General features: G+C 36.8%; 1 protein-coding gene across 3 annotated transcripts; it reads left to right on the top strand.

Moving 5' to 3' along the window:
• The first annotated feature begins 1,080 nt into the window (after positions 1–1,080).
• On the top strand, positions 1,081–11,272 carry LOC139746663 (uncharacterized). 3 transcript variants are annotated; one of them, XM_071658106.1, is made up of 9 exons: positions 1,081–1,182; positions 2,474–2,630; positions 3,419–3,540; positions 5,937–6,119; positions 6,484–6,576; positions 7,766–7,906; positions 9,892–9,960; positions 10,561–10,704; positions 10,807–11,272. In XM_071658106.1, the coding sequence occupies exons 1-9, from the start codon at positions 1,180–1,182 to the stop codon at positions 11,026–11,028; spliced, it is 1,134 nt and encodes a 377-aa protein (XP_071514207.1). In that variant the 5' UTR covers positions 1,081–1,179; the 3' UTR covers positions 11,029–11,272. The 3 variants fall into 3 exon arrangements, with proteins under 3 accessions (XP_071514207.1, XP_071514209.1, XP_071514208.1); XM_071658108.1 differs by having other exon boundaries at positions 1,087–1,155; XM_071658107.1 differs by having other exon boundaries at positions 1,087–1,161.
• The last annotated feature ends 1,815 nt before the right edge of the window (positions 11,273–13,087 follow it).

Here is a 13,087-nt window from a genome sequence, read left to right as displayed (position 1 = left end):
CATGATTTCAGATTACACTCATATATCTATTTATTCATACTCTAAGCCAATGCCCTTATACATGATTTTAGATATGTACCGGCTTAACAATTGATGTTACGAATTAGATAACTGTAACACTTTCACAGAAATTAAACCATGAAAACTTACATGTAGAAAATTAACTACACATAAGTATATGTTTTTTCTTTTTATCCGGAGCTGACCCTGGATACCATGCGACAGCATATTTCCATGGGGTCCTATATACATTTGGGAGGATGAAACTCCTTCTTATTTCGAGCCCTGAAACTATATCAAAATTGTCTTCAGGTTCATGGAGACAGGTGAATACGACCCAGGCTGAACTATGCCTCATCAGTCTTGCCTCCCCACCAGAGGAACTGTTTGAGGTGTTGAGGAATGCACAGATTGTGCCTTGAAGTGAGTATTGCGAGTGGTGAAGGAAAACCCTCAACTTTCGTACACAAGGGGAGGAAATATGGTAATCAACTACAAATTCCTTAAAAAGAACCAGTTTTTTCAAGGTAAAATGGACTCCAGGATGCTTAATCATAGAGGGGGAAATAAGGCAAGCATGAAAAATGCCAGAAGTGTCAATGAGAGAATTTTCTCAATAATCAGTTGGTGAAGACAAGCCAGGCAGTGATGAAGGAAAAGTGAATGATGCAGGGAGATTCAACAAGACATGCAACATAAATATTGCATAAACTACGGCCCCATGATTATATACCATTAGACAATATAGAGAAATAACAGCGTTTTCTATTTTCGTTTTTCTACGGGAAAGCAAATTATGACATATTGATTAATTTGTATTGTACAGCTAATGGAGCTTCATTCATTGTACGTTCTTTGCTGTTATACAACAATCTATTATATCATATAGGCTGTTTGCATAATCATTTTACTACAGTCATACAGTATATAATATGTAGACCAGCTAAAATAATACCTACGTTTTTGGGAAACGATACAATGGAGCTTATGAACGCTGGGGGAAATGTTCGCCACAAATGTATCATATGAACCTACGTTGCCATAGCAACGCGAGGACGCTTCCAATGACTTGTTTACATTCTAAAATGCCACTCTAGTACTACTGCTAGCTGTACAGACTGCGGCTGTATTACCTTATCAGCGATCGGGAGACTAGTAACTGTATTATCTTAATATTCGATGGTGACTTTCTTTACTCTTGATATCGTCTGAAAGACAATATTCAAGAGTATCGTATTGTTTTACATACATACATTAAGCCCCAATTAGTGTATATTGATAGGGCACTTTATAATGCAACTACATATCTAAAATTTGTTTTGCTTACTTTTGGTTTTCTTCATCAACGGGGGGAAGGGGGCTTTATCCTCTTGAGGCTTTATTGTGCATATTTTCATTGTAGTACTATAAATTTCACGACAGCTGCTGACTTCATTAGTCATAACTAGTATCCCTGAGAATACTTAAGAGTTCTTCAGAGGTTATCAAGGGAACTCCATACTCTGGTGTAACCAGGCAATTTAAACCCTTACTCTGAGGGAATATTTTTGTTTTAGACTATGTGTTAGCAAAGTATTGCTTTTCTAGCATTTGACAAGGAAGCTTTACCTTGAGGTGAGGTGTGGCAGACAATCGGTTTGGAAACAAACGATAAACTTTGGGCATGTAGATGATCATCTTTCTTCTGTTAAGAAATTTGTCTCTTACCTCCACCTCCATGTTATTATGCTCTCATTAACTTGTGGTATAGTTTACTTTGGAGTGAAAAGTGAGTTTTGAAGAATGAAAAACTGTTTCTCTTTGGGTAACATCACATGAACAATTTTCTGTTATTACTCTCTGCTGTATCTTCCCATCTTTTGAAAAACTTTTCTCTTTACTCATTTGTATTTACTGTCAAGGAAACAATAGAGTGTACAGTCTCATCAAAGAACTTCTCACTCCAAAGGAGTTCAACATCTTCCTTCTGCTGGAAGAAGTGCAGCGTTGGAGCTATAGGAGCTCTTGGAAAAGGGTCCTGGAGTAACACCAGAACCCTTTCAAGAAAGGGATCCTGGGGTAGTTATAAATAAGTAAAGGCATTAGCATTCTCTGGCTGCAAGTGGTAATACTGTGAATAGTAAGTCACCTGCAATGAGGCTATATCATTGTCAGCTGATGAAAAAGGAACCTACTCGCCCATAAGGAGTTCACCTTACCATGTTCCTGCATGTTATGCAGTGTCAAAGCTGCTGAAACACTATACTAGAGGGTCCTAGGATTACATAATAATAATAATATATATCATTGATGAGACAATATAATTTCTGTGTAACACCAAAGTATCAACTTTGTATTAAGCTCTGGATACACATAAGTGAATCATAGACAGCTTCTCTCCCCTGGATCTTCAATCTTCAGATTGCGAGGGCAAAACATTCATTTATCCCACTATGTTGTTTGTCTTCATACACTGATCAGTCTTACACCATAGCAACACAAGATGGATGGGTTGCCATCACCTACCTCACCAACCAAGTTTACTTTCGACTCCTTTGACCTGGAGGGGGGCAGCGTCATAGCAAAAAGTGGAGAGGGGGATCCCACCCCTCCTGCGGCTGCAAGTGCATCCCCATCTCCTACACCACAAGGTAAGCCAACCTTGCAAGGCCTTGGCTTCCAATGTTTTGAAAATATATCTTCAACATTACATGTTTAAGACCTTCAGTACAGTGATTCCAAAAATGGTCTCTCCCATCACAATGAATATGTTGGTGTAATTCCAAAATACACCTCCTGCAACCCATAGTACTGTAATCATTTGTAAAATATTTGATGGGACTAGATTCCATAAATCTGTATCTTATCTATGTTTTAATATGACCCCTACACACTATATCATATCAGTAATATTCACCAAAACATAATACTGGTTTAACACACTGTACATAATCCATCCATTCGAATCCAACATAATTCATTTTAACGCAGAGTCATAAGCTATCATTAATCATCATTATATCTTGCTGCAAAAATCTCACACCGTAACTAACTACACTGCCTAAGTAATTAATTGTAAGATGGCCAAAAGTTATCACTACAAACTCTCATAACATGCGCCAAATTCTACAATCTTACCATGACTACACTACCATAACACTGAAATCTACAACATATTGCTATCAGAGCATATCATAATGCATCACTGTAAGAACTATAAATCACTATTACACACTCCCATGAGAACCCACTATAGATCTCCTCCATAACTTACTACAGAATTATCACACCCACCAAAATGCACCACTATAACTTTCAAATAAACCACCATAACCCATCATAACTCACTATCATAATCTATGACAACATACAAGGAACCACCATACCCTGCTCCTGATGACTCTACTTCTTGTCTCATCCTTGCTGGTGTCTTGGTCAGATGGAGAGGCTGAAAGGCTGGTGCAGGAGGTGACAAGGCTGTACCGTGAGAGGTACCGCTTGGCCAGAATGCACCGGAAGGCAGAGCTTCGAGTCCTGGCTAGCCTCAGGCGTAGACGACAGGTGAGACATCAAGAGAGAATGGAAAATGAGTTGAGCACTAAAAAACTGCCCACTGAAGAATGGAGCCTCAGTAAGAGTCGGGAGTGAATTTATGAACAGTAAGAGGATTAGGAAATATATGGGTCTTGGGAAGGGGAGGAAGCACAAGAGGCTAAAGAAGTGTAGGGATGAGTGGATGTAAAAGGAGAAAGACATAAGGAAGAATAGGAGTTATGAAAGGTTAGGATGGGATTGAAGATTACAGAGATGATGAAATGTTGTGGTCTCCTGATGAATGCTACTTACATTCTGTGCATCCCTTTACATATAATTGATTGACTTATGACAAATACAAACATTGTGATTGTCTTCATGATTTCCCCACTATGGGTTATTCCTACTGAAAACAATCTTATGAGTATAGCCTACTTCTGGCACTCAAATTCTATGTCAGGGGTGCACAGCTGGAGTTTGTAACATCATATAACACCAAAAAACATACATTGTATATGAGAAAATTACAGGATCTTACATAAGCACTAAGAGTATGGAAAACTCTGTAAAAATGAAGAGCAACAACATCTTGAAAATATGAAACTTTCTTTCTGATCCATTACCAGAAATGCGAAATGTTACAAGAAATAACATAAAAGTGTTGGACACATCTGTATCCTTCATTCTATCCCAGACAGCCTAAATAATCAACACTACATTACCTGCCTCCCAAAAGCTGGAGATGTTGTATACATGCCATATTCATTTTTCCTGTGAGCTGCTATTTCATACCTACAGGGTACTTATTCATCTTAGTGTGGGATTCTGCTCACATATTTTGGGGTGGCTCTTCTGCAACCTATTCATTGGCTGGAGTGAAATCAAAAGCCATACATCTCATTAATTCAGTGGACATCACACCTCTCCAATCATCCCTCTCCCTCTCCGTATGACACAATATTACTGCCCTCTCCCTTTTCTGCACCATTGGGCACCATTCTATGAGTAAGCTGTCTGCATGTGTTCCTACCGTGAAGGTTTATACCCAAGACATGTGTTTGGCTGCAGCTACCACAGTTTCTGTAAGGAGGCTAGCCACACAAAGATTAACCGTCATGATACATTTCTTTTCCTTGAAAAGCTATGATACCTTCTTCTTTTCTTGAACAGCTAGGCTGTGGAATTCTTTTCTCTATCATATTTCCCTCTTTCTATTATCTTTCTGTCTTTAAGAATCAGGTCTACAAACACTTGTAGAGTCATGACTAACTCTTATGTTCTTTTTCTCTTGCTCTTTTTTTCCTTTCCCCAAAGATGGACTTGTTTGGTGCATGTTTTGCCTGTGTCATGTGAGACGCAAAATATGATAAAAAAGTAATTTTTTTTGAACATGACTTCTAGCATGTCATATTCCATAAAGAGCAAAACAAATTTTGCTCTCATGTAAGATGAAATGTCAGTAAATTACTGGGTGAATCACATTTATGATATGAATCTCCCTTTCTATTTTCACAGAGAAAAAATGTATCTCTAGTCATGGATGATGTTTAATAAAGTACCATCAGTGATCATCTCTTACTGTACCAAATATCTTATTGTACCAAATATGAGCTCCTGCCTGCGAATTCTATGAAATTAATTTCCCTGAGTATGAATAACTGTAGCAATATTCACTTTATAACAGATGTCCTAATTTTTCTTTATGATACACTAGCTTCATACATACTGACACACAGGCATATTATTTCTACAGAACTAGTAAATGGGTCTGATCTAGGGAGAAAGTGGGCTGCTGCTGTCAGACTATTGTTTTTGCATTCCATAACCATATCATTTGCAACCATGTAATCATTATGCTTTCCTAGTTATGTTGTGTTCCTTGCCAATAACACAATCATGTGAAATCATATTACATCTCTGATAAATATTGTCATAATCACACATCTATTCATGTCACATTCCAAATCAGATCACTCATTTATTCACCTAATCACTTCAGATCATGTTACATCACTAAATCATGTCAGATCCTTGCATTACCACTGGTAATCCCTATGCATGTGATTACTAATCATATAACATTCACACTGAAGTTATATGGTGTATGTAGACACTATCAAAAGTAACATTGGATAGTGTAGAGCATTGTAGCCCTCCTCAAACAGAGAGAAGAGATAGAGGAAAATTTAATAAATCAATACAAATATGAAGTGCCTCTTGCTGGGGAAAAGGCACTCACTACTCACTACTATTCTGAAATCAGATGTACAAATGAAGGAAGTGTGTATGTGTTGTGGATCTGAAAATGGACTAGAATGCAAAATTGAACACAATTTAGTATTTGGTTGTGGTTCTTCATACACTTACCTTGTAGTAAAGTGTGAAATAGTAAACTGATGAGCATCTATCTTTGTAATATGGAGGGTGATGATGGGAGTGACGATATGGAAGATGATGATGAAGGTGGGCATGTGGACTGGTCGGGGCAAGCCACCAAAGCTCGTGAGGCACTCTTAGAAGCAGACCGGACAGTGTCAGCTAAGGAGCTACACTACCGTTTGCTACTGGAAAAAGATCGTACAAATGCTGCCAATACTGCCAACCAGGTCAGTCTTGAGCATATTTCTGTAGTTTATGAATAATGCTGAACTTCTTAGATTAACCCGCACCTCAGAGTTGCCTCATGTATCAAATACATCATTCAACATAAAAATATTTAAAAATCCTCAATGAATCAACAGGATTAGGATAATTTACATGTGTAATAGCTTTACAAGCAAAAATTTCACAGACTGTATAAATAAAAGCGTTATGTACAAAATGCCAATTCTTATCACTATGTGATCATCACTAATAGTGTTTGCCCTGTCCCTTCTATTTGAAATATACTCTCATACTTTCACTACCATCACAATATAATCAAAATGACCTTACTTTATTATAACTAAGTATAGGCTACTTATTTCACAGGCAACCACTACCCTTGAGAGGCTTATTGAGCAAGAGCGGCAACTGGTCAAACAGAGCTTTTCATCTTTACCACCAGAAAAGGATAGGAAACAGGCAAGCTATTTTTATAGAGTGTTTTGAATCCTTACTTGCCCAAACTGTGTTCTCTAAGATACACAGACAACCAATTGAAACAGGCAAGCTTCAGAGCACATGTGATATAGCTGCCATACTCATATAAACTCAAAAGCTCAGGTAACAGTTATGTTGTTTCCCAGGTATGCACACATCACATGCCCCAGGTGATATACAGACAAGTAACAAGTCTACCATTCCTTGTAAGATACAAAGATCCTGACCCTACAAACACTCATATTTGACATTCATCATACAATGACACTCCACTCATCTCTTACTAAAGACAGTGGTTACATACATTCTCGTATAATATATATTGACGCACTGTCAGTAATGAAACTCAGCTCATCTCTTACTAAAGACAGTGGTTACATACATTCTCATATAATATATATTGATGCACTGTCAGTTAATTGAAAAAGGGCATGTGAAATGTCTGGGTTAAACCATGGAAAGATCTGTGGGGCCTGGGGAGCTGTGATTTTGATGCATTACACATGACAGCTAGAGACTGAGTGTGAACGAATGTGGCCTTTTTTCTCTGCCTGGTACTACCTCACTGAAACAGGGGGTAGCGATGCTATTTCCTGTGTGGTGGGGTAGCCACAGGAATGGACGAAGGCAAGCAAGTATGAATATGTGCATGTGTATACATGTATATGTCTGTGTATGTGTATGTATCTGTTATGTATATGCATGTGCGTGTATGGGCATATATATATATATATATATATATATATATATATATATATATATATATATATATATATATATATATATATATATATATTTTTTTTTTCATACTATTCACCATTTCCCGCATTAGCAAGGTAGCGTTAAGAACAGAGGACTGGGCCTTAGAGGGAATATCCTCACCTGGCCCCCTTCTCTGTTCCTTCTTTTGGAAAATTGAAAAAAAAAAAAAAAAGAAAAAATATATATATATATATATATATATATATATATATACATATATATATATATATATATATATATATATATATATATATATATATATATATATATATATATATATATATATATATAATGTACATGAATGGATGGGCCATTCCTCGTCAGTTTCCTGGCGCTACCTCGCTGACACAGGAAATAGCGATTCAGTATAATGAAATAACATAAATAAGTATATTGCTTACTGCAACAGACAGTTGAGAACCTACTAAAGCGGCAACAGCAGGTAGAGGAGCAGCTAAAGCAAGCAAGAACCACCTACTTTAGTCTGGTTCTTAAGAAGCAGTGTCAAGAGGAGGAGCTACAAAGGAGACGAGATGCTGCAGAGGACCAGGTAATGAGTGAAACACAATGATTTTTAGTATACACTGGTAAAGTATCAGTCTTGCTGCTCACTAAAAGAATTCATCTTAACAAGATGATATGTCTACTATGACACCATTTTACACCACCAGCGCAAAAAAAGTTTTCTTTTGAAAGCTCCATTACCTTTACACTGAGAGGATCAAAAGGTTCACAATAACCCCAAATTTTTCTTAAGATCTCTTTATATTTCAGTTGTACAAAAGTCTCATGTCAGTGTTATGATTACAATTTTTTTTCATCCCATGAGCTTCTTAACTATGGTAATTTTCTTTAACATTTCATCTACACATGGTAACAAGTTTCCCTTACATGCTTTAACTCACACAATGCCATTTTCTTTACAACCAAGATGAAAGAAAAAGCTGTACTCTTATCCCACATAATCTACTCCTCATGATTGTCTTCACTCTTTGATAAAATTTTCCTCTGCAAACTTGTTTTTATCCTCATACCCTGACATCACTACATTTACCACCACACTGACATTTACCTTATTTCAGGATCTTTTCCTCACTGTGACACTAGTTTCATATGACAAAAAGGTCTTGTTTACAATAAAGACATATTCCTAATGATAAAAAATAATCTCAACAGGAGCCAGGTAACTTGAATATTCTTCTGGTTTCTAAAACTAGATACATTTTCAGTGACTGGGAATTCTTTGCATTGTATCCGAGTTTAAGGGAGTCTTTTAAATGTTACCTAAATGCCAGAATTCTAATTTGTCACCTGTGTAAAGAGTAAGTGATAGATGATATTTTTTCATTGCAGCTGAGTAAACCATAAACATTTGCTCAAATAAAAGCTAAATGTACTGTTCAGCTATGCCAATTGTCATCCTCCTGTGAAAGAAGGTAATTTGTAGTCAGGAACATTTGGAAGCCAGGTTAGCTCTCATAATACCTCAGTGATTGCCACTTACTCCATCTTCCAATGGTTTTGAGTCCTTAAACAATAAAAGTAGCTATAAATCATCCTACCATGGAGTATTCAGTGTGCAGAGATGGAGAAACAGGAATAAAGTGAACTTTGAAAGGTAGTGTGAGCTTAGGAACATGGTATTAGGGCATCAGTGATACTGTAATGTGACTATGGCAAAAGAAAGGAAACATCAATGGGAGAAAGGGTAAGCTCTTAACTTCCTCTGTAATAGTGCTTCTAGGCCATCAAGTCTGAGTTAATTCTCCAGAGATTTGTACCTTTATTCCCACTTCTAGCTTCATTGACAATTCACTTCCAGTGAGCACAATTGTTTATAGGAGGCATATGCTGACTTACCTTACAGAATTAACATATAATTCTCTGGGACTACCCACTTCTTGCAAGATATACTAAACTTCCTTCAACCCTCAACTGCTAAGATGAATCTTCAACTAATCATCTAATATGTAACATTTATTCATACCAACCCTTAAAGTATTTTCAACATAATTTCTGTAAAAACTTGCTTATACTCATTTTCTTATACATTCATTCTTTTACCTACCACATCATTTAATTCCTATTACAGTGTGTGCTTTAGAAAGGTCTACTGCACTCACTCTAATTTTTTCAAAGCTTTGAAAACCTAGAGGTTCACATCTATATAGAACTGCTACAACAAGTACTCCATGCTAATGAACTTCCTCACATTTGTCATATAACCAGTGAGGATGCCATGATTTGAAGCATTTTTGGTCTCTGCTATTCCCTTAATTATCATTAATTACAAATGCTGCTATGAATTATCACAAAGCCCAAGCTAACTGTACCATCCCCATTTGATAATAATTGCTATATATATTTGGGGCAGGAGCAAGAACCCTGCCTTGGTCTTAAGATCTTCCTCTTCTTGAAAACCTGGTTGTGCCTCCATGAGAAAGGCACTTAGGGCAACTTCAATTTGCCTTTCATGCCTAGCAAACAGTTATAAAATAATGATCTATAAATTTGTATAAAATGTGTGTGCACTAGGTGAGTGTGGCAGAGATGCTACGGCTAGTGGTGGAGACAGAGGCCTTCACAGAGGAAGCTGCCGCGCAGGTGAGTACAAGCAGACAAGTAGGTGTGTCTCATTACACACATTGTGAAAGGATATGTGGCCAGTGTAGCATAAGCATTTAGTTACTGTAATATCACCATCAGTATAAGTATCAAATGAGGTATAATCTGTAGTGATAAGAGTAACAACCTCCAAAACAGAATGATATTAGTTCCTTTGAATCTTGGGGTGGCTTTTGACGTTATGCTTACAATATGCTAATATACAGCATATTTCCTAAGCCATTTCAGCCCAGCTGAATGCTTTGGCCATTTGCTTACATGTAAATAACATTTTAGCTTAGATAACTTTAGAGTATTTAAGTACATGTATGTTTAAGAAATGTGTCATGATTAAGGCCAAAATTGACATTGTCATACATTTACCAAATCCTGGGCAAAACACTGATATATGGTGAATCTGTTTTTCCAATTTATGAGTTGACAGCATTACAAGCAAGGAATTTGGTAATCTAAGATCTTGTTCATGATCACAATATAATAATCTGCTACATAACAAATCTGAAATCTTTAAAATCAGTATATCTATTAGAACTACAATTTAAGAGCAGAAAATCCACAAAGATATATTTTGTTTTGCAGGAAAGCAGAATATTAACATACAAAGCATCTCTGAAAAATATGGCATCAGTGATTAACAAGCATACCCAACAGAAAAAAGATCTAGCAGAGCGTATAAAAAAAGAAGAGAAAAAAGTTGATCAGCTAAAGTTACAGCTAAGTGAGGTATGTACTAAGTTTGATACTCTATCTTTTCTTTTAAAATAAATAATACTAATGAATGATTAAAATTTTAAAAACTATGGTAATTTTTTGTTTTTTATGAAGGAAAAGCAGAAACTTAAAAAACTGTCCAAGAAGCAGGAAATATCGAAGAAAAAGTCAGCAAGTTTACAGCCGTCATCAAGACTTCTTCTGGACCCAGTCCTGGCAAAGGACCTGAAGGAAAAGCTGGCACTTAAAGTTAGTTTGGAGGATGAGGTGTGTCGTCTCAAACAAATCTGTAGAAAAGAGACCAAAACACTCCACAGAGCTACTTGTTCTAAGTAAAACATTGTCGAGCTTTCTATTAAACATGAGATTTAACTATAAAGGCACACTATGAATTTGATTTACAAAATATTAAACAATATGGACTTACCTAAACCCATGACAAAATGTCACTGTCATTTTATTAAATCTGTTGCATGATAAACAAATAAAATGCTGTTTGGTATAACAAATTCAAGGAGTCTGTGTCATACTGAAATGAAATTGTAACTTGCTATTTGTAAATAATATCTTTATAATCCAACTTGCCCTTTACACCTTAGTAAGATGTTTTTCTGTCTACTGACCAAACAAGAAAAACAGAAACTTATAGATATTATTGGCATAGGCAATCAGTAAGCAGAGATGTATAATGCTATTGCTAGCTGCTTGTAATGTCAATGAATCTGTCTTAATTGCTAATACTGATAACTTTAATCTAACCTTAGGAAACTTTAAAGCACATCTCACCGTCAACCAAATCATTGTGAATGAACTATCAAGAGAGAATATCATAAGAATACACACCTTGCCACCCAGATCAACCATTGCCCTCAAACACCATCCTGCCCCTCCTGACCACAAACTGGCACCCCCATCCCTCACTGCCCTTATCGGTCATCTCAGTCTCTGCTCTGACATGTGCTAGGTGTTGAAACTTTGTGAACTGTAAACACATGATGAGGCAAGCTTCTTGTCAAAAACTTAGTGTATTGTGCAGTTTCAGTACAACATTAGAACTCTTACTGATGTGTTCTTATCCCTACAGCTTAAATCAAAACATCACAGACTAGTATGATTGTCACACTAATACTTCATTTTTTTTTCCATATTTGTTCAAGAGGTAGCTCCACGAACAGACTAAGAAAGCATGGTGGTGGTGAGGGAGAGTGTGGTAGCCCTTTGCAGGAGTGAGAAGACAAGGGCCTTGAAAGTCTCAATCTGCTAGTGTTAATAAAACTGGCCTATGTATATATTATCAAGGGGTAGCATTCACTAAGGCAGCCTCAGCCTTTTCATGCTGAATTTACAAAAACATTGTCATTGTCCTTATATGACTTGGCTGGAGTAAACAACATATGAAAATGAGCTAATATTCCTCAGTGGACAATAATGAATTTAACCCAAACTTTATACTGTATAATAGTAAAATAATTTGTAATACAGGTTGTACCTCTTTAATCTGGCAAAATTGGTACCTGGCCATTGCTGGACCACAGAAAATGCCGGAAAACAGAAATTGACCCCTCATAGACAGGTGACAATCCAATCTCACAGAACTCACACAAAGTCTTTACAGAAGTTCCTTTATCTAATTTTTTCAGTACCTCCAGAGATAATGATTTATGCTTATGCTTATTAGCACTAGCACCATCCTCTGCACCTCTTGGTCTCTTGGATGACATCCTGAAAGGCTAAAATATAGCTGATTAGAAGAAATTAACAGGACCATTAATTAGTGCAGCTGCAGCATAAACAGATTTTGGTGCCTTAGACATGGTAACAGCGCCACCCAATGTGGCTGATCCATGAGCTAATAACTAATGGCGGCAGATTCAAAATATGCTGGACCTTGGAAGTTGCTGCACCACAGACCACCTGATTAGAGAGGTACAACCTATACTTTCATGAGACAACTGCCAAGCTAGATCTTCAAAGCTGTCAGATACATATCTGCTATTGTTTAAAAACACACACAGACAAACACAGAAACAAAAAGAGACACACACAAGAGATGGGGTCCAGAGGCACAGAATTCCCTTCCATTATGGTAAAATAATTTCGAATAGGTAATTACATACATACACACATGATACCTAATATGAAATGAATAAAAGGATATACAAGGGGACAAGATATGCATGAATGGTTGAAAAAAAGATCTGACAGCTAAAAGGTCACCCCTAGAATTCTATATAAATGTCTTCATTAAAGGTGGAAAAAAAGAAAACCAAACTAAAACAGATTGTTTTCATAACCGATCACTGTTCCCTGCATTAGTGAGGCAGTGTAAACCATGCCTGAACCTTTGAGGATGATGAGCATTCCCTGCTTGGCTCCTTCTTCTGATCCATCTTTT

Source organism: Panulirus ornatus, chromosome 65, assembly GCF_036320965.1.
Source record: "Panulirus ornatus isolate Po-2019 chromosome 65, ASM3632096v1, whole genome shotgun sequence".
NCBI lineage: Eukaryota > Metazoa > Arthropoda > Malacostraca > Decapoda > Palinuridae > Panulirus > Panulirus ornatus.
The sequence above is the reverse complement of the archived record's forward strand: the minus strand, read 5'-3'. Positions and strand labels throughout refer to the sequence as shown.